Here is a 25,570-nt window from a genome sequence, read left to right on the forward strand (position 1 = left end):
TTCATCCACACACTTCTGCTTCCAACCAGAGTTGGTTCAAATTCCTCTTTATGTTTGACACCAGACTGGCAGTAACAGCAGAGGCTTAATAATATAGAAGTTCATATATTTATTTATTTATTTGCTTGCTACTGTGTCTAAATCACTTTTATAAAAGTGCCTGTGCAGCATCTTCCACTACTGGAAATGTATTAAGACTAAATTATATGTCTCATCTTTACCAGTGGAGATGGAATATCATAGGAATCAGGGAACCTGTGAACCGTACCACCTAGTCAGCCATTTATAAGGAGAACACATTAAAGTATTTAAGCGATGAAATATCTTGCTCATTGTTAATAATTTCTGAACATGAGGAAGCTCATCACCCAAGTTTTTTGGAGCTGTGGTTATGCTGCATAATTACATAATACTCAATGACATGGTCAATGCCTGTCTAGTAAATTACAGAATCTAGTCTAATCCCCAAACATTTTAACTAGTCTGAACATTTTAACTTCATCCTATCATAGAGGAACACAGTGGTGCTATACTGATATATTAAAAAGAAAATTCACAACTCAATACCCTCTGAGATCATATGACTTAAAAAATAAAAAAGAAAAAGGTATTTTGGGAAATAAGAAATGTTTCCTTACTAGCATTTGAGTTTTAAAATCTTATTTTTCAGCAACAATATGGGTAAATACTTAAAATGCCATAGTTACCTCAAAATCATGACTCATCAGAAATCAGTGGAGTTACATGAGTTACCACATAAGTGAAGCATACTCTCAAGTCCCAAGAGTTAGGAGATCAAATTTCTCAGCCCATCAATTAAAGGCACTTACACACTACAGCCAGTACTTCTGGAATCCCAATTGCCTTCTGTGCTGGAGGAAGTTCGGCCAGATTCAAACCTTCAGCTCTAATCCCAGCTGCCTCTGATGTTTAGCTCCATTCACCCACTGACCACAACTATCAGCAATTCAATTTCCCATTTTTGTCTTCAGATTTGTCTACTGTTCACAACAGGATTCACAGAGACTTTAGAGGTGACAGAATTTCCCTGTAGAAGATATTGTATAAAGACATCTAACTGTTCATTGCTGCAAATGTAAACAAAACCCACTTCATAGCGCAGCATAGTAGTAGTGAGAAAAGTCCACACAAGATAAATCCAGGGCTTTCAAAACAATCATCCAGCCAAACCAACAAACCAAACAAAAAAATCCAGCGTGGTTTGGGAAAGCTATCAGAGTAAAAGTTTCATTTGGGTCCAAAGAAATAACACAACATTTTTGAAACCAAAAACTACCTTTTTGCTGTTGCAAAGAAACTTGAGCCATCAAACTTAATCATCAAGGTACCTTTATTTCCAGAAAGGTGGGAGGAAAAGGAAATACCAAGTAATCTAAAAAGTAAAGTATAGAACTGTAGCCACTTTGTTCATCAAACATTACAGCTTGACACACAAGTAGAATGGTCAAACACATGTTTTAGGGCTGAATTGCCATACAACTGAGTTTCAAACCCTGAGCTTTTTCCTGGCAAGCCAAAACAGGACTAAGAAGGACAGTCTGCTCCTCTTCTCAGGCCATAACTGTCCCAAAATGTGCAATATTTCCAGTTATGTTGAGGTGCTACAGGGACCAGACTTGATGCACTGATTAACATTTGATTCAGAGACAGCAGTAGTAAATGTCTGCTGCATGAATCCAAGAACTGGATATTCTCCACTACTGCAGATGGCCCTTGTCTTTTATGCCAATAGGACCATTATGGTGATTTTTTTCCCCCTCTCCTTCTCCACAATGACAAATGCCAGCACAATCAAAATCTGGAAACTTTCCATGTGAAAAACAGGAACAGAAGAGTGCTAACCTAATCAGCTGTGCTGTGCTTTCAGCCGTGACTGTGGGGAAAAAACTGGCCAGGCAGACAACCCTGCTTGTAAAAGAATGATACCAGGTGCATCATGGCAACATTAGAAATATCTGTAATAAATCTCATACTATGCAAGAGAAAAAAATGGGGTTTCCATACTGAATATGCTGAACAATACTGCAGGTCTTCTTCCTCTGCATTTTAGAATGACATCACTGATCTTTTTGTACGAGTCTAATTACAGCATCACTTCAATGCTGCCAGTAATAAGGAACTATTAGTACTGCTCTTAAAGAGGCAAAAAGCTTTATTAGATGCTGCAAAGAGCTAGGGATGCTCTTAAAAATAATAAAGGGCAGTCAATCAATCACATTTGCTCTTTGAGGAGCTTTTAAGATGTAACCCAGAGGCTTGAAGCTTCATTACCAAAACATTTTTCCTGTTGCCACTTACAAAAATTCTGCTGAAGTTTAATGACTGAAATGTACGTGATGAAACTGCAACAATAATTGCATGCTTAAGAGTGAAAATACAAAGCAGTTCTGCTTTCATTGAAGAGATGACTTTAAAGACTGGCACTACTTAGGACCCTAAAAATATATGGATCAGTGCCACAGAAGACTATGTAGAGATTTTTATGGAATCCAGACTGTGGATACAAAGATTCATTTTAGAGTTTAAACTTCAAACAACATCATACCAATATCTGGTATCATAATGTGTTTGTAGTGTGTAAAAGAAACAGTCCCTCCACAAGACAGGCTCTGAAGAATCCTTAATAAAAGCTGCTCAGTTTTTCTTTCATTTCTTCCTATTACTAGTGTCTAAAGTGGCTGGAAATGGTGCTTTGCTTCTAAACCAAGCAAACAGAAAGTGGTCATCTCTTGCAAGTCAGCTTTTAAAAAAGATAAACTTGAAGTGTATTGTCTTCTCTGGTAAAGTAAGAAAGCTCATGGAATATGAAACAACTTTATACTGTAAAGAAACTCTATGGTACGTTATAATGTAAGAAATCAGGCTGGCCAGTAAAATATGCTGACGGTCTTTTAAAAATTGAAACGAAAGGCTTGTTGAACCGTAGCAACATCAGACTACTTGAGAGTCTCTCTTTGGTGCCTATACTGAATGGGGATGCCCTTGGATGGAATTTTATCTGAGATCCACTGGTTTGGGTGGTGTGATAATACTTCAGGTTCCACCAGTCTGCCGCCTTCTTCTTCTTGAAAAATGTTAGAGGTTCACTTGTTTTCAGTAGTTGCTGTGCAGTCAAAGAGTTCAAGGATCTACCTAGTGCATAAAGAAATTAAATGTTTTCCAAGGCTTCCAATGCCCTGGTACTCAGAATCACTGATAAGAACCAGAATGGAAAGGGTCAGAGATCACCTGAATGAAGATGGCAACTAGAAGACCAGTTCTGTCAGGCAGAGGAACATTTACATTAAGGCTGCCAAGAAGACATGCCGATCTGTGTTTGGTATTACAATATGGCACAAATACATTCATTTCTAATTTAGAAACTTTCAGTTAATTTTTTTTTTTTTTTTTTTTTTTAAGTGATTGGAAGTTCTTGGCATTCGTTTAAAATCAGTGCTTTAGTTTTGGAAGGTGCTTCATTCCTGCAGTCTTTTTAATTGATTCCTTTGGGGGATTAACCATCTTCGGGTTTCCTGCAACACCGTATCTCCCTCTGAAATAAAATGGGTGAAGTTAGTCATCAAGTGTCACATTCCCTGTAAGCTTTAAGTGCTAGAGATATGCATACTTTTTCTATTTGCATAACTGATTACTATTGTTAATAATAAACCTGAGAGAGGAAAAAAAAAGAGTATATTTCTGGGTTTGCAGGCTAGCAGAACGTCTAATTATACTGCATACAAACTCAATCCTCATCTCATGGTTCCTGACTACCTCCCGTTACCTAAATGATGGCATTTGAAGAAGATGAACAGAATACTAAACACCTGCACAAACAGAAAGATAACTGGTGAAGGAGACATTTTCATCAGTAGCATAATCTCCATTAGGAAATGGAAAAAAACTTCACATAGATGTAGTCACAGTTCTCTGTGGGTTTTCCATGCAGGAGACCCATGGTCTTACAGAGGAAATGCTGCCAGCAGACTTCTGAAATGGTACTCATGATACATACACCCACTGCCTACATGAACCCTGACAGAGCTGTTTTCATCTTGATCTTCTAAGAGAAACAAGTGGGAATGTAAACAAATCTCAGGGGGGGAAATGGTGATTCCACCAGCCAGAAGGGTCATGATCTTATGGTCAAGCAGCATGCATCTTTACTCTTATGCAACATACATTTGTTTCTCTCCCTGTTCATTACTACAGTGGAGAGACAGCACTTTACATACTCTAATGACAATATACAGGGTTTCAATGTATTTTCTCAAGTAATAGGCATTCTGAAGGAAAATATATCACAACATCACATCATTATATTAATGATGGTAGCCAGAGAAATATTTTGTTATGAGGTAGAAGTTGTGCTGACATAATCAAGCTACAACTTTCAGGGCAAACAGCCAAAAAAGTTTTCCCTAGGGTTTGCTTGTCTTCTTGAGACTGACACATGCTTTTTTTCCAGCTCTTACAAGCAGTGATGATCTTGAAGGGACAGCTGCCCCTGTAGAGATATGGAGCTGCTTCTCCTCAGAACCTGAAGATCAGAACCCAAGGCCCCAGTTTTCTCAATAATCAATTGATCATCCAAATTCAAATCAGTTGATTACTAAAAATCAGTTGATTAATCTGTAGATCACTGTAGAGCTGGACCAAGCAGGCAGCATATGTCTGTGTGGAATTCTGCAGGCAGCAAAACCTCTTTCCATTCAAAACTTAGGGACTTAGAAGCCAGGTAGTCACAGCCAATGCAGTGTTGAAACTGAGCTATTAAGCCCCACCATATGCCTCAGAATGACATTAAGTTGGCTGCTCAGATTGCAGCAGAGACATGAGTCATCAAGACACCTTTGTTTTTTCCCAATTTTAAGCTTGCCTATCTTCTTCTCATCCAATGAAATACCATAAAAAGGACCTCCACTGAACTTGGCTTTTTTGTAGGAATGGCCAGGAAACAATACATCAACAATTAGTCTTCACAATTACTACTCAAAAATGTTTCAGCGCTGCTTTAGTATATAGGTTGGGTTTTCTGAACCTGTACCCATAGTTAAAACAAATATGAAACATAGTTTCTTAGTATGGTTTGAAAACCAATGAGGCCAAGCATTTTCTGAAAGGCCAACAGATGTGAAATGAGAACTCTGGACAGAAAAGTCTCAAATTATTCTCAATAACATGTTTATTTTCAATCATGCAGGTCTTATCTTATTTAAATGAAATTTTGCATTAATGTCAGCTTGAATGAAAGACCTTCAGGCTGTAAGTCAAAACATAAACAAAAAAGAATATAACAATGGCTGTGTTAACCTTGTGATGATAAAAGGTGCTTACTTCTAGTATTTTCTTAAAATATAAACTATGCCAAATCTCCATTCTTATCTCCATGTTGCCAACTAAGACCCAAGTTTGACCTGAAAATTCTAACTCACTGGCTATAAAAGCCAATGCTTTGCAAAGTGGGTCTTTCGCCACTAAGGACAATTTAAAAGATGAACAATCTCCTTCATGTGTGTAACGGACTTTGAAAAGTTAAAAAAAAAAAAAAATCCCCTAAGGGAAAATGGGTTGAAAGGAGATATTTTGTTATCATATGCATCTTCTGAGACCAGCAATTACAGGACACTTTATTTTCTTTTACATTTTATTTTCTTTTATTTGATATAAAGAAAATTACAGAAACACACTGTCATAGAATTTCAGGGTAAGTAATAAGTCTACGAAAATAAATTATTAAAAACCCCCAACATAATCTGAGCTCAGTGCTGACCCTCAGCAAGTCTCAGGATCTGGCTGATATTTAATCTCTCGGCAGAGACACTGAATTCTCCTAGTTCTGGCTTCCTGACCTTCTCCACATGAGTTACGTTAAACATCACTGGGGCCAGAAGCAACATATTGAGAAACTGCAGCTATAAACTTTAATTCATATTGTACTAAGTTAATTCATATTCTACTAATATTCTCTCCTGGAGCATGAAGATCCACTATTCCAGTTTACGAAATCCTGCAATTTTGTGCTTACACTGAATGAAAGCATAAAGTTGGTAAGTACACAATTTCATGCTTATAATTTACTCATTACATTTTCAGATGTTACCAATACGTATTGTGTATGCTCATTTTAATGATACAGGTAAGTGGGTTCATGGAAGAATATTGATTGTGAGATACTAAATACATAAAGACCATACTAGCTCAGGAAGTCTTCAAATATAAAATATTTGGGAGAGTTCCAAAAGCAAATATTATACCTGACTGCTTATACACTTTTGTAGGCATCTCCTTATGGCCACTGGAGGCAGGATACTGGGTCTGACACACGTTTGGTGTGATTCCCTATATCCTTTGTACTTGATATTCTTAACATGTTCAGTTAAGAAAACAAATCTCCTCCAATTTCAAGCTTTCTCACAAGCACTACAATCAGAAACTCATTTTATTTCTATATAGCTCAGAGCAGGTGGGTTCTTTTCAAATTTAAATTTCTAACCCATATAACTAGACAGAAATCTGTTAAACGATGAAGCCTTTATATGTTGTAAGCTAAAATCACTCACATTATAATCCACAAAAAGCTTTACAATCTCTATTGGCTAAAAATAACCAAGCAAGGCTTTATTTAATTGAATTACTCTTAATGGACTAAAGGGTATACTTGTTCCTATCACTGCTGCAGTAATATAGAAAACAATGATCCATTTTAAACACAATTTGAAAGGGAAGAACATCAGAGGGATTGTAAGATTTCAAAAAGGCCACTTAAATATATATATTTATATACATACACACATATATATATATTCATTATTGCAACATACTTAGTATTAAATAAAACTGATTGAAAAGCATTATCAAAAGTGATGATAACATTAATACTTCTTCAGTAGGATTATGATCAGTGATATTTACCATGAGCACAAGAGTTGCAATATTCAAAACATAGTTCCTAGCAAAAAATAATAAACCAGAAAACAAAAGGAATATAAAGGAAATTTACCTCAATTTCTGGTTTTCTCCTTTGCTCATCAGAGCATCTGTTTTTTGCCTTTCAACAATGTTAACTGTAGCTGAGGTCTGCAATAGTCAAATTTTTACAAAAAAAGAGAAAAATTAAATCTGTGCCTACACAGAATTAAGGGATAAAGTTGGGAAGCAAATATGTCTACACAATTTAATATGTCTACACAATTATAATTTGCTCATTACACTTTCAGATGTTCCCAGTATGTATAGTGTATGCTCACTTTAATAATATAGGTAAGCAGGTTCATGGAAGTGTCAATCACAGTTAAAGAAGTAAAATTTTTCCAAACTAATTTTGACCCAACGTGGTCTTACTACCATAAAATACTTTCAGCACATATTGCCTTTTTGATTTGGGTAATTGAAGACTTTCCAAAATCCCTTGCTGTGCAAAAATACCATTACTTATTAAGCTGGATGATCAAATAATCAGCATATTTTTGGTCATACTGCCTGTTAAGTCCACATTTTCAATGAAGAAGCATTATATTTCTAACATACTTCCCTGAATGGGAATCAAAACAAATTACCGTGACTTATCTGTACTTCTGAATGATTAAACCACTAATTAAGAACAGGAACTACTTTAAAAAAAGAGTTTGCATACTCTGGAAGTCTACATTACTGGTCATACTGAAAACAAAACCAAACACAAAACAAAACAAAACAGTTGTTATTCTTGGTACTGCATTTATCAGAATTTGACCAGGATTAAATTGGTTGGTTCTCCTTTTCCTTTGCTCACAGGGTTCCCTCCTCACCCAGCTGCCTTCTCTGAAACTGCCCCTCAGAGGGACAGACACACCATGGACAGAAAAACAGAAGACAGAGAAGGTTCAGGGCTTGCCTGACTACTGTGCACATTTGGGTATCTCATGTAAGTGAACGGAATTTTCTAAGCCCCTTTAAACAAACCCATCAGGAATACGTAATAAATATATGATGATCACAATATACAACGTATTGCCTATACAAAGCCAGTGAAATCCTTTTGAAAGCCAAAAGCTAGATTTTGGGGCTACCTAAACAAGGCTCAAGGTTTAGATTATAACATTACATATTACATTGTAACACTACATTTTATAGTATGTGTGAAAACATCTTGCATTTGTGAGAAAAAATTCTGTGACTAAAAAGCAGCATGTCTCTCTGCTTATAAGACAATGGTTTCTACTGGGCTTCCATGTACATGATGCACCAGGCAAGTATTCCTGGCCCAGTCACAGCAAAGTCAGCTGGAACTAAACACAGTCTTATCAGAGCGCAAGTGTAAAAATGGAATAGGATGTGCATGGATTTGCTTCCGTGAAGGAAATAAAGTTTTTGCGCTTAAGGATCTCTACTATTAAAAATGATGGCTAGTATAATTTGAGCAGATGTGATTCTGTGACACATGAAGCAAAACTTAGGCTACAATGGCCTTCACTTTTTAAACATTTATATGTATACAGAGTTCCATTATTATCCATAGCACTGTTTTTGCTGGTAGTTTACTCCAGGCTTACCCCAAGTAAAATGAGCCATGGTTGCACAAGCAGCTTTCCAGCTGCACCTATCTATAATTGTGGGCTTTTTTCTGCAAATAAATCCCAACCACAAGTCAGACTCTACTATGCTAGTAAAAGTTCGTGGTAAAAATCTGGGCTAAAAGAAGGGCTCTTTTAAAGATCTGCTATTGTTCTTCTTTGCCTGCTTCTCAAACCAATTTCTGAATACCACCAGAAAGTGCTTTGAGATTTGTGGATTCCTGATCACAAATCAACTTTTTTTTTTCAGATTGAAAACAAAACAAAAAAGGCAAACGAAAATACACCATAAACCACCAGTGCCTCTAGCGTGAGTTCTCAAGTTTGTGAAATCTTAAATTTAAGACTATGATTTAAAATTGACTATATCTTTATGGATCTCGACAAGACAAACAACAAAAGCACTCAGAAGGTACACATATTTTGTAAAAAAAAAAAGCAGAAAAGCACTTGATAATAAAAAAGGTAAATAAAATAAGTACGGCTCAGAAGCATCTTCCTCTTTTGCTTCTGCTGCAGGCTCAGAAGGAATCCAAACAAAGCAGGAAAAAATGCAAAACTCCTGGTATTTTTTAACACCTGCCAATAAAATCTTCCATTCAATTATTATTTTTACTGTGAGCTATAGAAAAGCACAAACATAATGAGGAAAAAAAGGCCTAAAAACCATTCTCTGTAACTAAGAGAGTGTCACCGGAATGTATTCTTGTGACGAGATAACAATATCCTGTAGTGTATTTACTCTGGAATGTATGGAAAATGTTAATCTATGGGTAAATCCTTCTAACTCAACTGCTGCCATCATTTCTGTGCAGACTCTAAACCAATGGAATTTTAATACATCTGGACTGAATGTAAGTTTCCTTCTATCTCTGTTGTTAAAATGAGCTGCTAAAAGGGAAGGCACACATAGGTAGATTTTAAAAGAATGAAAAAGCAAAAATAAAATCAAAGTCACAGCAGAAGAGGACCTGAAGGGACCAGACGAGCCACTGATTCTCTTGCAACCAACCATCAACTTTATTAGCTTGACTGCCTTGTTCAGATTAGCAACATAAAAGGTAGATGTCTAATCTAAACTGCTCACCTAGGTTCTGCTTATAGCTCAGGAAGAGAAACAGATGAATCACTGGGAAATTTATTTCATCTTGATCTAAAAAAGGTGCGACGGTTTGCGCCTTAAACATGCTTCTCTCTCCACAGATTACAGAGGATTCCTCTACAACTTACTTTAGATTGGCTGTTTAACATTCAGAGAACTAAAGACAGGGAGATTAATCTGAACATGATTATTTTGCTCTCACCTGATTCTGCAATCTTGGGGGCAAATAACTGCTTACTGAAAATAATAATGCATTAAGTACCTTGAGTATCTGTCACAAAATCCTTGTCCCTAATGCCCCATTTAAGCAACATGCCAGTGCATGTATCTCACTTCAAATAATATTTCATGCATGTTTATGTGTTTTTCTAGGCAGCTGAACATGGACACTCCTCTTGCTAGCATGTTCAGTAATAAAATTATCTTTTATTTCCTACCTTCTTCCTCCAGCAGCTCCCAGTTTCACTGTTAATGCAGCGATATTAACAGTTATCATGGCCATCTCCTGGGCTCACTGTTTGTTTCATGCTGGAAAGTTTTGAGCAATCATTTCAGATTTCCCAAAGCAGCAATGAACCACGTAAGGGAAACAGCTGTCCACTGTGCAAACACAGGGAAACACTGCTAATTACAGCCTTTCACCCCCATTAGTTATGACAGGGATTCAGTGACAGTCATTCCTGAGTATCACACTATCCAATTGATACAGAAGAAAAAAGTTTGAAAAAATAACAAACTCTAGCCATCTTTCAATTTCTAGCTCTTAAAATTTTTAAAAAGCAGCTTTTGTAATGGATTTGGTAGATGAATGAAGTGATTAAAGACTTCGACCTCATGGCATTAACAGATGCTGTTGCTACATTAAGAAACCATAATGATTTTTAAAAGTTATTAAGTCACACAGTTTTTTTCTTACCTGTAAGATCTCTGAGAGGTACATGCGCCGCTCATCATTAGCTTTGTGGTAAGCCTACATGTAAAATAAAGGATATAGGCTACCATTAAGCAAAATAGTTTAAAAGTTGAATCATACAGGAAGAAACAAATATACAGCAGAGCTTTTTTCCAGTGACATATTTTGTGGAACTATTCTATCGTGTGTTCCACACGCATTGTCTGTTTGTCAGACAACATAATGGCTTTTACAGTTTAGAGGCAAAGAGTGATTACCAACCTTTGCTTCTTGTTCCAGTCTAAGTTCATAGTCTTTTAGTTGATTCTGGAGACTTTTCTTCTCTTCTTCTAGTTGTTTAAGAACCTCCTTTAAGGAACCCTGTGGTCATAATAAATAAAATTATGTTTTACAAATATTTCCATCCTGTATAAAGATACCATCAAAGTAGGCCTTATTCTTCCAGCATTACGATGTTTGTCATTCTGTTTGCTTCTTGTGCACTTTTTGTTTACATGGTTCTGGCTGGCACACTGCAGAGGCAAAAGCAATTAACCATATGCTACAATTATCAGTTATGCAGTACACATTCCCACTGTGTTAAAATGATACAGATATGGTTTTCCACACTGGTCCTCCTTGATAGCTGAGCAAAGTCACATTGTGATGACTAGCTAGAATTGCTCCCCAACCAAAGTTCAGTCTGATGGCTCCTATTTAGTAGGAGGAAGGTTTCAGATCTCATCTGCACACCCATTCTCAAACCACTTGCTGAGAGAGCTGCTGGACTGGCCGAAGAGGCATGTGGGATGTCAAAGGTAACCCACAGCAACTTGGCCAGAAAGCAGTATTTTGTGGGGAGACTATCTGTCTTAGGTGTGTAGCCATATACCTTATTTACAACTGAGATGAGCCAGAATAACAGTGGCAGAGTCCAGATTTGGTTACTAGCACTGGCCAGTTTATTGTTTGCTGCGTAGTAGAAGTCAAATGCCCACCCAAGCAGGTCCATCTCAGTTTTTAACACAGCAAACTGCTTCTCATAATCCCCTTCATTAATTGATCCACTCCAACCAGTAGAGACATTTTTATTGGGAGGTTCTAATAGCAGATGGCTTTTTTAATTCCTTGCCTCAGATTATTCAAGGTCAGTTTATACCTGTTGGTTCTTGTACTGAAATGATGTATAAGATACCTGCTCTTCCTCCTCCCAGCTGTTTGTCCCCAGCATGCACATACAGAAAACAGGAACATCTTTTTGCAACATTCATTTTACTAGAATAAATAAGCTGAGCTTTTAAAAATAGTCTCTCATGCAGCACGATGTCCTTTCATCTAATTGTCAGTTGTACACCAGGCTGGTTGGAGACCAGACGGTTGGAGAACAGAACCATACAGGAGTATGCAGAACTCCAGAAGCCATCTCACTGCCTTGAACAATGCCAGTAACGCTTCTTTATCTGTACAGAGAAATTTTAGGACTGTATTGTCATTTTTCACAACTGCATTGTGAGAGCTCACAGGCAACATGGGATCAGCTAGAATACCCAGATTCTCCTCTGCAGCTACATCCAGATGATCAGCTTTCAATTCACAACAATTTCCTAAATTCTTTGGTCTACACTATTACATTTTAAACCCATTTTTAATAATCTAGGTCTTCAGTGTCATCCTTTTTCTTAACGTCTAGATCCCTATTACACGACATCCTTGGTATCAGGAGAAAGATTATATAATATATTTTTACTTTGTGTATCAAGGTCATGCATTAACTGTTAAGATTATTCCTAAATCTGATCCTGGAAAAACACTGCTTGTACTCTCCTTCACTAGTCATGGCTATTATCTCTTACTTGCCAGCTGCTTACCCCTTCAACAAATCTACTAATTTTCATTTTCTCCAAATTAATCAGTCACTTCCCATGTGACACAGTATCTTTATCAGAGGTCACAGTGAACAAGATTACTATATTTATTGTGACAATAAATCTATTGTCTCATCACAGAATGTCAACATGTTTGCCCACCATGAGTCACTTTTATAAATCCATACTTCAGACTGGTTTTGCAACAATGATTCCTCTCTTTCTCTGCCTTAAAACTAAAAAAAAAATATTTGCTTTTCTCCGATGCACACAATACAATCATCCACAGCTTTATTAAAACCACTTGCTGTCAAACCAGTGATGTAGCAAGCCAGTTCCTTCAGAATCGTAAGGTACTGATTACCCTTTTCCCTCAATTCAAGCATATCCAGCTCCTTGAGTTTTCCTTAAGATTTGGTTACTGCCATTTGCTCTTCTACTCATTTGCTGACATTAGCTATTTCTTCCTTTGCCCTTTATTTTATTGTTTCTGCCTTTACTGAAAACTTAGACAATATATACATGTTAAATTTAAAATTAATGAATTTACAATCACTTTATCTGACAATTTTTATGACTGGATTTTCTACAATATTCTACATTTTCAAAATTTAAACCAGCATTCCCTCCTTTTATCCAGTATTTTCTGATAAAAGGTAACTATCACATCCACTGAGATCTGTGCCTCAGCACTTGGTTTTCTGTCTTTATTTACAAGTATCACATATGAAACAATTTCTGGAAGCAATCTAATAATATTATATCCAAATTAATCCATCAAAATTTTATATTTATATGTGTATTTGACTATATGGATGGGATTCAGTCTGAGGTGAGGAAGTCTACATTTAAGAGTCCATATGTGAACTAAGCTCCTACTAAGAGTCACAGTCAATACAATCAAGGATGTGCAGTGATTCATTCAGCTGAGCAGCTAAAGAGCTCAACTCAGTTGCCATCTCACATGTTCTAGAGCGTCCAAGACATTCACATGTGGCAGATATGACATGGGTTACAGAAGACAGTTCTGGAGCATCAATGGGCTACCTTGCGTGGAAACATCTGCAAGTCTCTGTCTACACAACTATTCCACTGAAGATGCCTACTTAGATAAATCTAGATACAACTCTCTATACTCAGCTGACTGTATTAATTAGACCTGCACTGCCTGTAGTAGGAAATAAAAATCTAGCCAAGAGCCAGATATGTACATATAGAAAAGAAAATATTTGCGTCCTAATATTTAAATGATTCATATTGTTTCCATATATATTTCAATATTATTTCCCAATATTACTGTGATTAAAAATTGTTTTCCAATCCATCTTCAAAATGACTTAATCCAAACAGATGATGAAGAACAACATTAATGTAAAAGTCTCCCACATCTGCTACATATCACATCTATTTCTGTTTTGATCTTTCTTACCAAATGCATACCTTTAGTACTTGTTATCCTATCATGTTTTCATTACCAATGTTATTATATTTCAGGCTAGCCAGGTTCTTCCATTTCCCTGCTTAGGCCCCTCATGTAAAATAAGTATCTGTTTCAGAAGTCTTTTTAGTGACTACTTGATCATTGCCTTAACAATCAGTTTTTTCTTCTCATGACCTAATGCTTTGCTATGCCTTTATTTACCAGATTTCAATGGTAAACATTGAAAGGAATATAACATGAAAGAATATAACATGACTCTCTCCAAATATTCTCCCCTTATTTTTGTGTGGAAATTGTTCCCTATTTATCATCCAAACTTCAGATCTGGAAGGCCAGTATTCACATCATATTATTTATCAGAGAGTTTATGAATGCTTGCTAATGGTAAAAAAATCCCAAACCTAATTTAAGCCTTAAGGGATCAATACCCTTGATGTCCTGGGGGTCCTGGTGAACAACAAGTTGAACATGAGCCAGCAATGTTCAAGTTTCAAAGAAAGCCAACATTACCCTGGGCTGCATTAGGCAAAGTATTTTGAGGGAGGTGATCCCTCCCCTCTACAGAACCTGAGGGAATGGCAGGAAGATGTGCCAGGCGAGGTTTAGGTTGGACATTAGGAAAAGGTTCTTCATCCAGAGGGTGGTGGAGCACTGGAACAGGCTCCCCTGGAAGGTGTCGCAGCCCCAAGCCTGACAGTGTTCAAGAAGAGACTGGACAATGCCCTCAGACACATGGTGTGAAGTGTGGGGTTGTCACATGCAGGGACAGGAGTTGGACTTGATAATCCTTGTGGGTCCCTTCCAACTCAGGACATTCTATGATTCGGCACTGGTGAGGCCACACCAGGAGTGCTGTTTCCAGTTCTGAGATCCCCAACACAAAACACACATGGGCATACTGGAAAAGAGAAGGCTGAGAGGGGATCTTATTAACATATATAATTACCTGGAGGGAGGGTGCAAAGAGGACAGATCCAGGCTCTTTTCAGTGGTGCCCAGTGACAGGACCAGAGGCAATGAGCACAATCTGAAACACAGGAGGTTCCCTCTGAACATCAGGAAACACTTTTTAACTGTTGAGAGTGACCAAGCACTGGAACAGGTTGCCCAGAGAGTTTGTGGAGTCTCCTTCCTTAGAAATATTAAAAAAAAAGTCTAGACATGGTAGGCGGCCCTGCTTGAGCAGTGGGTTTGGACAAGACAAACTCCAGAGGTCCCTGCCAACCTCAACAATTCTGTCATTCTATGACCTTCACTTTATTGTTACAACTGTGCCTTCCATCTCTCAGTCAGTACCTTGGTCAGACCAGTTCAGCTTCTACATTTTTGGGCATCCATCCAACCTAGCATAATCTTATTTGGTCTCTTCCAGAGTGAACTTGAAAATGTCATTTGTCATTACACAAAAGATTATGTCATTCTTATAAGAGCATTTTCATCTCAAGTCCATAACTAATTTCCTTGACGTTGGACATTATCAAGCTGTTCTGTTTTCTGGATGTGTAAAGTGATAGTCCTACCAATGGCTTCTAAAATCCACCAAACATACATCTGCCTGTTTGTGATCTCCAGTCTTATCCTTTCTAGTGCCTGCAGATCATTGCAACTTTTATTATTTTTCATAATTTTCTGTGCTACACGTTATTCATTTGGTTCCAAATCTTATTTTTCACAAATATTATTCTGGCTGTTACTGAGACTTCCCCAGGAATGATTTTCATTAAGGTCAAGAACTTGCAGAAGCATGGCTAAAGGCACAATACTTTTAAAATACGCTGCCAAGAGAGAATAACCCCTTTCACTGTTAAAAATCAACAACAACAAACAACAAACAAACAAACAAACAAAAAAGAGACACAGAAGAGCTATATCTTTCACTAATGTTTCATACATGACTGAACTGTTATTAACTTTAATCTGTTATAACAGACACACTGGAGATGTGAAAAAAAAATAGGGTTTTTTGTTTGTTGGTTTGGGTTGTTTTTCCTAATTAAGGCAGAAGTACTTTAAATGCAGTTGAAATCTTTGTCCTAATACAGAAGGTTCTTGCAGTCAATACAATGAACATTGGCCAATTCAAGGAGAAAAAGTAAACTGCAGATTTGGCTAAACTCCACTAGGATCATGTGCTATTTCACTATAACATCAGTGTCTGTACAGAATTAAACACGACAGAGAAGGTCTTAACACTGTCAAGCTAGGAAACTAATTTTTGCCTTCTTGACCTGACTTCACATTAAAGATTATAACCATGTGACACCATATTTTGTACAACACATTTTGTACCACCTACAACATATTTTGGTACAGCCACAGTAAGCTTAAATACAGTAAATACAGAAGTTCATGCTGCTCTCCAGATTTGCTCTATGTAAATCCACAGCCCACTATTTATTTCCTCACTAGATTGTCCATCAGTGTTATGTAAAACAACAAGACTTGCTGTTGCAGCCGTTAATTACCACACAGCAATTTGGTATCTCCTCAGTGATGGTACTCATCTAATTTATTTGAGTTCTTTCACCTACGAAGTAAACTACTTTTGGATCTTTTTTTTTCATTTCATCTTTTTCAGAAGCACTGTCTATTTCTTGCTGCCAATGCAGCTGGTCCAGCGCAGATGCCTGGGCTCTCATTCAGCTCTAGAGCAAGGATACTATCCAATGGCAAGGAAACAAAGAGTGCATTACGCTGCTTCTGATGAGCAAGCAGATGGAAAGAGGTTGATAATGTGACTAAAGTATGCAGTTACCATCCTTACAGTATTTGGGTGCCTCATAATTCGTAATGTACCTGTGCTTACAATTCTCCTGTGAAATAAGAAAGTTATAAATTACTCCCAATTTACAGATTGTGAAGTGAAGCTCAAAATCAAAAGGGCACCAGAGTCTAAATTGCACTTCAGGCAGAATTTAATATCCTAACGCTAGTAAAGCAGTCTGTGCAATGTCTTACATTCTTCACATCTGTTTTTGACATATAACTCAGGTAGGCATCTGAGCTGTTGCTATTTCAGTTGCCCATAAGCGCATGCTTAATCAAGCTGCTTAGTCTGCTCTGAAAGCCTGTATGGAGTCTCAAAGCAAAGATCCCTGGTGGTCATCCCCGAATGGGGCATAACCTGAGAAGCACTCTCCACCCATGCTACCAGAGGAAGGGATCCACTTGTGTTGAACAGCCTAAAGAATAACCCACAAAGAAATTAGATGAGTTACATTTTAGTCCCCTGCCACCCTAAGAGTTTGTATACTGATATCTCTTATCTTGAGAGTGCCCTTGCCATCATACTTAACTAGCACTGAGATACTTTTTGAAGCCAGGCTCTTAGTTGGTCAGAAATGCAAAATTTACATAGATAGAGAAGGAACAAGTGAGAAAGGCTGCAAGGTCATGCCTACTTCTGGACACCACTGTTGGGCGTTTCCTACCAACTTCCCATTGATTTTCCATCTCTAATATACACTCTGTTGTGAATCCGTTTAGCTGCCTTTCTCCCAGTTAATACCTAGGAAACCTAGGCAGTTAACTCAGCTTTCTGACTTCGGTTCCTGCGTCCAAGCAACTAACTGATGATGAAGAGCTCAGTATGGCAATACTGAAGTTCTTGCGGGAATCTAGCGACACAGATGTTCCTACTCAACTAAAAGATCTCTCCAAGTCACTAAACACTACAAAATGCAATTTCAAAAACAGACACAAGAAAATTTTAAATCGTAAAACTTCAAAGAGGTTCTAAAAACCCACTTCAGCCAGGATTGGTTGTAAATTACAACCCAGCCCTTCTTTCAAGGCAGTAGTTGAAGAATTAGCTGAAACCTTATATATCTGAAGCTGCACGAGAATACAAATCAAGAAGTGAGAAACACCAGCACATGAACTCAGCCAAGACACTGAGGACTGGATTTGCCTTTCCTGAATTCTGTGGGAAGTAAGCAGAAAGAAACGTCACACAAACAGATTCAATTCTTGATGCTTACAGTTGTATGATCAGCTTAGTGTTTAATTCAGTAAAACAACACAAAAGCAAAAACTCACAGAAAACAGAGTTTAAAGCATGCAGTAACACAGACTTGTAGCAGAGTTCTTGGAGCACAGAAAAGCCTCAGTACAAATCAAGGACCAGTGAGAGCTTGAGAGAGGCAGAAGAAGCCTCCCAGGTATGCAGAACTCCCCCAGAAGGAGAAATTGCCAACAAAACTCCAGGATGAACCAGGAAGAAAAATTCTGAAAAAAAAGCTTTTAGAAGTGGCTTAACTGAATATTGAAATGTTGGTTTTAAGCTAGATTTATTACAGATTCTTCTAAGTCTTGAATAGCTGGACAATGTATTCCTGAAAAGAAGACATAAGCTGACTAAGGGATTTAAGCTGAATTTAAGATCCTTAGTTTTCAATAAGTCATCTGTGTCAAACCACTTGGAGCAAGCTGGTAAACTACAAGACAAACTGAGATTTTAAATGAATACTTTCTTTATGCAACATAATTTTGCAAGGCTTAGCAAGATTCACTCCCAGAGCAATGATAAATTAAGTCTTGTGCCCAACAGTGACCAAAGCCCAGAGTTTCACAAAAGGAACACCAATTCTCCAGTTCTTTTCCACATTTGGCTTAAAACTTGCTAGAAAATGAAATTATACAGAATGAAACCGCAGCTGAATTTTAAGGCCACCCACATAAGTTGCTCTCATTCTAGATTTTTCCTTGCCCTGCTACCAGTGGCAACAGAGGTGACAATTTCTATCAATCGTTTCACAATAGACAAGGTGACAAATTCATTACATCATCAAGAGGCTCAAACTTGCTTTCATAAGAGCTCAGCTCATCTTCATGGCAATTTGCTTCAGCTCTAATCCTCTTTAACTTTTCTCCATGAGTTAGAACAGAAACAATACATCTGTCAGTTGTGTAGAAAAAAAAAACACAACACAAGAATCCTTTGCAATCCATTCTACTTGACATTTTAAATCAAATGAAGTTTTGTTTGGAAAATAAACTCCCTTCCCTCCAACACTAGGAGCTGATGTTCATCAGCTGATTTAGCTGAATCTTTTAACATATCATTTTAAACTCATAAAGAGCAAAAAGCAATACTACATCTTTAGTTTTACTGTAAAGGAACTTGATTTTATGTTGATATCAATAAGCTCACTAGTCGTATATCACTGAAAAAATTATACATAAAAATTATTTAGCATAGTATATTTCCACATGCAATATGCACTCAGTATATATATACCAGATACTGTAAGGACTTCAGTACCAGTGAAGCAAGGCTCCCTGTACTTGTCTGAATGCCAGGTGCCCTCTTGTGGTTGCCATCACCTTCATGTTCAAAACCAGATAGAGAGTTGAACTATACAAATGCACCAGATGCTGGCAATGGCCAGGGTAAAGACATCAGCCTGGAGACTTGTTGGAAAGTTCAGGCTCCTTCAGTGTTATAGGTGTGGGACACTGCTACCACCAGTCCTTATGTCAGCAGTCTCACAGCATTGCTTATATAGGTTATCTGCGGACTTGGAGAGGAGGAAGTTAAAATGGAGAGCTCCATCCCTTTGGTTCAGATTGACAGAACAAGTTGTTGCTGACTCTGAAATGCTTCACTCAGTATCTCTCCGGATAGGCCTGAAAAAAAGCTGGAGGCTACATCCTTATAATTTTTCTCTGGAAGATATCCTGGGTCACAGTCGACTGCAAAGGAATTCTTGAGAACAGCCAATTAATATTGCCACTTGACTGCAAGATTTTTCCCTGATTGTTTTCTTTGAAATACTAAGCATATTCTGCCTCTGGGAATACCACAAAGTGATTTGAATCAAATAGTCTGTTGGTTTGTGCAAGGCCACCAAGGAGGAACAAGTAACGCCAACATGGCAAGGAAAGGAAAAAATGCAAAAGTCTCTTGGAGGCATCCAAAATACTCGTCTGAGGTCAGATGAAAGCAGTAGGAAGGAGAAGTCTGTGAGGAGGCAAGATACAGCTCAGGGCAGTCAGACCAGACTGCTGAACTTTCTCCAAAATACTTCAGAGTTTCACGAACAGAGAGGATACCGGATTTCTTCCTACCATTTGCTACTCGTGACTTACTCCAGCAAGAGCAATGAGATTCATTTAACAGTGGCTTGCTAGGAGAATTATAAACATTTCCTGTGCCATTAGAAAGTGCTGATGTTCCCTATAGGCAGTTAGCAACACCTACTGAAACACAAAATCTTCGCTGTGTGTTTTCATAAACCCAAGATTCTCCTCCTGTGATGTTGCCAACACCTTCTCCAGTGTGACACTGCCACACATTCTGCTTATAATTTAAAACTGATGGCAAAACCCTGAGGTGATTGTGTGAGGGGCTCAGTTCTGTGGCCTCTGTGCTCTCGGAAAGGCAGCTTTGCAAAGCAAGTAACATCTGGCCCTTAACGTCAGAACTTTCTCAGCTATGGTGTCGGACATTTCCAAAAATAGTGATTTATCACAGAAACCTTGGTTCCTTGGCTAATCTTAACTAGAGCGTTGCTAAGGCAATGCTACCAGGAGTGTGCTCTTCTGAACTGATTTGGCAGTATGCTCTTATGTATCTGCACACTAAAGCCACTATCTAGGGATTCTTTCTTGCAGAAATGGTGAGAAAGGAATATTTTCCTTTCTGCTTATACAGAAAATTATGCTTAGCAGACAGCATGTATTTCACCAAAGCTCATTTAATGAAAAAAGCAAACGAATACAGTGTGCTTAGGAGGGCCAAGTAAAATTCATATCATTTAACACTTTAGAGAGAAGGCATTCCTTCTGCAATTATTTCTGAAGTACTTTATGACATTTGTATTATTCATTGGGACACAAAATTACTGAACCAAACAGTCTGCACTGTTGGAACTCCCTTGTGCTTGTCACAGTTTAGGTTTTTAATCCACTCTCAGTACACAAATATGATTTTCTAAACCCTGGCTGGAAAAATTTGGGTGTTCAAGGTATTGGTTCTTCATTTACTGTCATGTGACACCTTCAAACAAAACAAAAGAATTATCTCAAGTCAGTATAAGGACTCCAAAATTATAACTGTACATTTAAATGGTTTAGGGGTGTTTTTAATAGCAAGGAATCATTCATCACTATGATTCTAATTCCAAAGCAAAAATAGTGCAAGCCATCTGCAACAATTACTGCAATTTATCAACACAGAAAATCCTCTGTGGTTCTTTGTTCATCACTCTAGAATTTGCATTTGTATTCTTCTCTTTCATTCAGGTTTTTACAGCTTGCTGACTGCCAGGGTCCCTGATGACTAATCTTTTTTTACTTTCCCTGTAGTGCTTGATATTGAGAAAATAATTTATGCTATCTGTCTCTAAATGGGATGAATTACTCTACGGACATGTTTTTCTCCTTCTATTGACTACGGTAGGACCTTAAATGACTAGCTGAGTGAGATAAATCTCTTTAGTATCTTTGAGATATCTCCTCTGTTAAGTAGAGCTGAAATTGCTCAGGAAGTTAAGAATTATTACAGGTACTTCCAATTACTCTAACTGCATAATTCTAACTCCCTTGGGAACACAGGTTAAAAAGACTTGCAAATACTACTTAGTTTACAAAATATGTTGCTCAAAACAAAATCTACTGTCTTCTGTTGCCATATTCAACAAATCGTATAATCTTGCCAGAAGAATAACTTTGCTGTATTTTCACAGATTTTCATATGCAACTGTAAGCTGAAAGCTGAATATCATAGTGTACTTTTGATTTAACACGCGCACACACACACACACAGAATTTTATGTATGCCCACCCTCAGCATTTTTACTTTGAGCAAATGTAGATTGATGACTGGCTGCAAAGCTCTTTGTTTTTCTACACCCACTCACTACGTCTGCTCTTTGTTCTGATCTGTGGAGAAGCTAAGTATTCCCCCTACTCCCTGAACAACTCTCAAAAACATAAAAGGACTATCTGCTTAAACTCTGCAAAATGATCTGTATATTTTCTTACCAATACTTTATGTCCTAAAATTTAAAAGGAAAAAAAAAGCAAGCAGCTCTGCATTCTCCAAGAGTATCTGTAAATATACACTGACTTCTCTGACAGCTTCAGTAAAAACAAAAATGAAAACAAACAAACAAAAAACGAACCCAAGCAAACAAACAAAAACAAAAAACAGCAAAGCCCAAAAAATACATCCATTTTCTTCCCTTCTTTCCGTCTCCCAAAAATCAAAACAAGGAAAAAAGAAACATTTGATAGTTCAAATCCCTAAGCACTCTTTTTCCCCTCTGGCTAGCAAACAGAGAGTGTTCCCTCTAAGCTGGAAGGCTGAAGGAAAGACTTCAACATGGGCTCCAGACTTCCTCAGGTGTCACTGAGTACATCTAGGACTCTCCAAACTGTCTTCTAGGCTCCTTCTAGCAGTATGAATCTTCCTGCTGTGCTGTCATTCTTTCCTTTGTGGCAAAAGTAACCAAACCTCTGAGAACCACAGCTCATAGGTGAGGAGGCAAGGCAGTATTTAGTAGGGATTAGAAATGTACTGGATTGGCGTGGCCCAGCTGCTGGTAAAGGAGATTATCTCACTGGTAATGACTCTTGGAGTGCTTGGCAAGGTGTAATTGGATTTATTACGAGTACTAGCAATTGGATGGAAATAAACACTTCTGATACTGTGAGTGTGCATGCCAGTCTGTGCTCTACAAACTGACAGGAATAACATTTGTCTGAAGCAGAGTCTACTGTAAATTTTCTACATCAATGTTCTTTCTTCAAGACTTTTCTTCAGATATAATCCCAGTTGTATTTTAAAATCAACTCCATAAAATATAAAAGTGAGATGGGAAAGATTTTGTTCTCTTTTTAATTAACTCTTTTTAAAAAATAAACCTGCCAACTTAGAAAACACCATGGTCTCTAGGACAGTACTAAAACTGGTGAGAATGTTTACTATCACAAATCCATGGATGAGATCACAAAAACCAGGCAGTTTTTCACACCTTGCTTACAACAGATAATTACTCCCACTAATAGGGCACGCAGCCTCCTCTAGGCTGAGTAAACTCCCATTAATCTTCAGAATCTAAGGCACAAAAAAGTAAGATGGAAATACGTCTGTAAGCATAAACAACTGGAATAAAAATCATCAGAGCCCTACCTCATAATCCTCATTATTCCTGCTTATGTTACTAGGCATTAACAAATCTTTTTATCTTCCTTCTTCATTTCTAAAAGTGGGTAAGAAGCAGAAAAGGTCTCAAAGTAAAAGATTTCAGCAGACGGCAGACTATGGAAAAAGCAGTCCTGAATCTGAAATTGCTTTCACTTCATGTACTACTTTAGAAAATGAAATGGCAAAAATATTTGCTGCTTTTTTTCTGGCCATTTTCTCCTTAAGATTACAGAAAAATGTTTTACACTTTGTTGAAATACAGGCCATGAAATATGAGCATATTAAGAAATACAATTTTAAAAATAAAAACAGACACTTCCTTTGGTGTTGCAAACCCAGTGTATTTACTGTGTAATGAAGAATTTTCCTGTTACTGTGTTATACAAAATGTTACCACAACCATTTGTCTATGTTATCACAGCCAATACAAAATTGAGAATCATGACCAATACACCAGAGGATCATTTTGCCATTCAGAGTGGCCTCAGTGGGCTGCACAAATAGGCAGAGGAATCACGTGAAGTTCAGTTCAACAGGGGGAAATGCAAAGTCTTGTCCCTGGGGAGAAATAACCTCAGGCACCAGTACATGCTGGGGGCCGACTGGCTGGGAAGCAGCTTGGCAATGAACAACCCTGAGGTGCTGGTGGACAACAAGATGGCCAAGAGCCAGCAATGCACTCTTGCTGCACAGAAGGCCAACCTGGGCTCCACTAGGAAGTGTGTTGTCAGCAGGTTGAGGGAGGTGATCTGTCCTTCCTCTTTAGTGCTGCTGAAATACATCCAGAGAGCTGGGTCCAGTGCTGGGCTCCCCAGTACAACAAAGATACAGATTTTCTGGACAAAGTCCAGCACAGGTCTATGAAGATGACTAAAGGACCGGAACACCTGACAGATGAGATGGGGCTGAGAGAGCTGGGACAGTTCAGCCTGAAGAAGAGAAGTTCCAAGGGGATCTCAGCAATGTGTATAAATATGTGACGGAAGGGAATGAAGAAGATGGAGCCAGGCTCTTCTCAGTCGTGCCCAGTGACAGGACAAGAGGCAATGGGCACAAACTGAAACACATGAAATTCCACCTGATGACAAGAAAGTACTTTTCTTACTGTGAGAGTTGTCCAACATAGGAACACATCACCGAGAGACGTTGTGGAGTCTTCATCTGTGGAGATATTAAAAACCCAGCTGGACATGATGCTGGGCAACCTGCTGTAGCTGGCCCTGCTTGAGTATGTGGGGTGGACTAGGAAATCTCAAAGGGGGCCCTTCCAACCTAAATGATGCCATGATTTTGTGATCAAGGTGTAACGTTTTTCCATTTATTGATGGAGTTAGTCCAACTACTCCACCTTATATGCCTTAATGCAGCTCCAACCACACAACCTTCGCTCAGTCATTACATGATTAAGGTCTTATGTACCTCCTATTTAATGATTTTACTCTATAAATTTATAAGCAACTGCATATCTGAAACAATAAAAAAGTAAGGAAGACTGATTGTTTTGATTTCTAGACCAGGCTGCTGCTATTTTCTGTCATGAAAAAAACCCAAAGATTATACAAGTTCTTCAATTACACTGTGATTTTTTGTTAAGCAACTAAACACCATAGTACTCACCACAGGCATTTGATCAAAGGTGCGAACAATGGACAATTTATCTACAAACAAGCAGAAAATTTGACCCATTGATACAATTTCAACATATAATCACTAAATCTTTTTAAAACCAGTTATGACTACCCATTTCTACCTGCTGGATTGCCACGAATAAGCTCCATCTTCTCGTGAAGAATATTAATTTGCCTTTCCAGCTGTTTATTCAATTCAATTTGTGTCTCATATCTGGTTTTCCATTCATTACCTTAAAAAGAAATACAGGGTTATTCTGTTTCCCAGATCATTTTGTGTCATTTCAAGTAAAAGTCAGCATTTTTTCAAACTGTCCCCACTTCTTGTCTGGAGACTGAGGAAGTATCCACTTAGCAATCCTCACAATGAGGATTTTTGCACACAAAACAGTTTGAAAATATAAATCAGGGGAATTCTTCACTGGGCTTACTGTGGGCAGAATATTAACAAACTCCATGAATTCATGTTATTCATAGTTTCCTTAAAAATTAAAGCTAACATGGAGCATGTAGTATTCCTTAATGTCATATTTGAATCATCACACCTATAGTAGGCATGTTTGAAAAGGGAAAACTTAAATTAAAAAAAAATAAAAATACTTGTATCTCTATAGGGCCTACGCAAAAGAATTTTCTGTGTTTCCTAATTAACTAATAAGACTGTTGCAATTCACTTACCTTCATCTTCAACGCTGCTAAGTCTTTTTTCCAGTTCTGTTACTGTGTTTCTCAGTTCAAATATTGAGGCTTCAAGCATTTCCCTGTGGTATTTAGAGAATTCAATAAATTGGTTCATACGTTAATCTCATTATTAAAAATAAAACTAATAAATTGAATGTATTTTCAGATTAAGGATCTATTGGTCTTTCCTATGTAATTACATCATCTTGTCCATGCTTTTTAATGTATTTTTTCTCTATGGATACTACAGTGCCT

At 37.7% G+C, this 25,570-nt stretch overlaps 1 protein-coding gene across 2 annotated transcripts in view; it reads right to left on the reverse strand.

Annotated features, from left to right (window-relative positions):
* Positions 1 to 1,333: 1,333 nt before the first annotated feature.
* The window catches only part of CCDC169 (coiled-coil domain containing 169), a 30,632-nt gene continuing 6,395 nt past the window's right edge, over positions 1,334 to 25,570 (reverse strand). For both annotated transcript variants that reach the window (XM_065051809.1, XM_021300507.2), the window contains exons 2-8: positions 25,313 to 25,395; positions 24,757 to 24,867; positions 24,624 to 24,664; positions 10,832 to 10,930; positions 10,574 to 10,627; positions 7,004 to 7,080; positions 1,334 to 3,553 (exon numbers count right to left, since the gene is read on the reverse strand). In XM_065051809.1, the coding sequence (XP_064907881.1) occupies positions 3,451 to 3,553; positions 7,004 to 7,080; positions 10,574 to 10,627; positions 10,832 to 10,930; positions 24,624 to 24,664; positions 24,757 to 24,867; positions 25,313 to 25,395 (568 nt within the window). In that variant the 3' untranslated portion in view covers positions 1,334 to 3,450. The remainder of the gene's footprint in view (positions 3,554 to 7,003; positions 7,081 to 10,573; positions 10,628 to 10,831; positions 10,931 to 24,623; positions 24,665 to 24,756; positions 24,868 to 25,312; positions 25,396 to 25,570) is intronic.

The sequence above is a fragment of the Columba livia genome, chromosome 1 (genome assembly GCF_036013475.1).
Source record: "Columba livia isolate bColLiv1 breed racing homer chromosome 1, bColLiv1.pat.W.v2, whole genome shotgun sequence".
NCBI lineage: Eukaryota > Metazoa > Chordata > Aves > Columbiformes > Columbidae > Columba > Columba livia.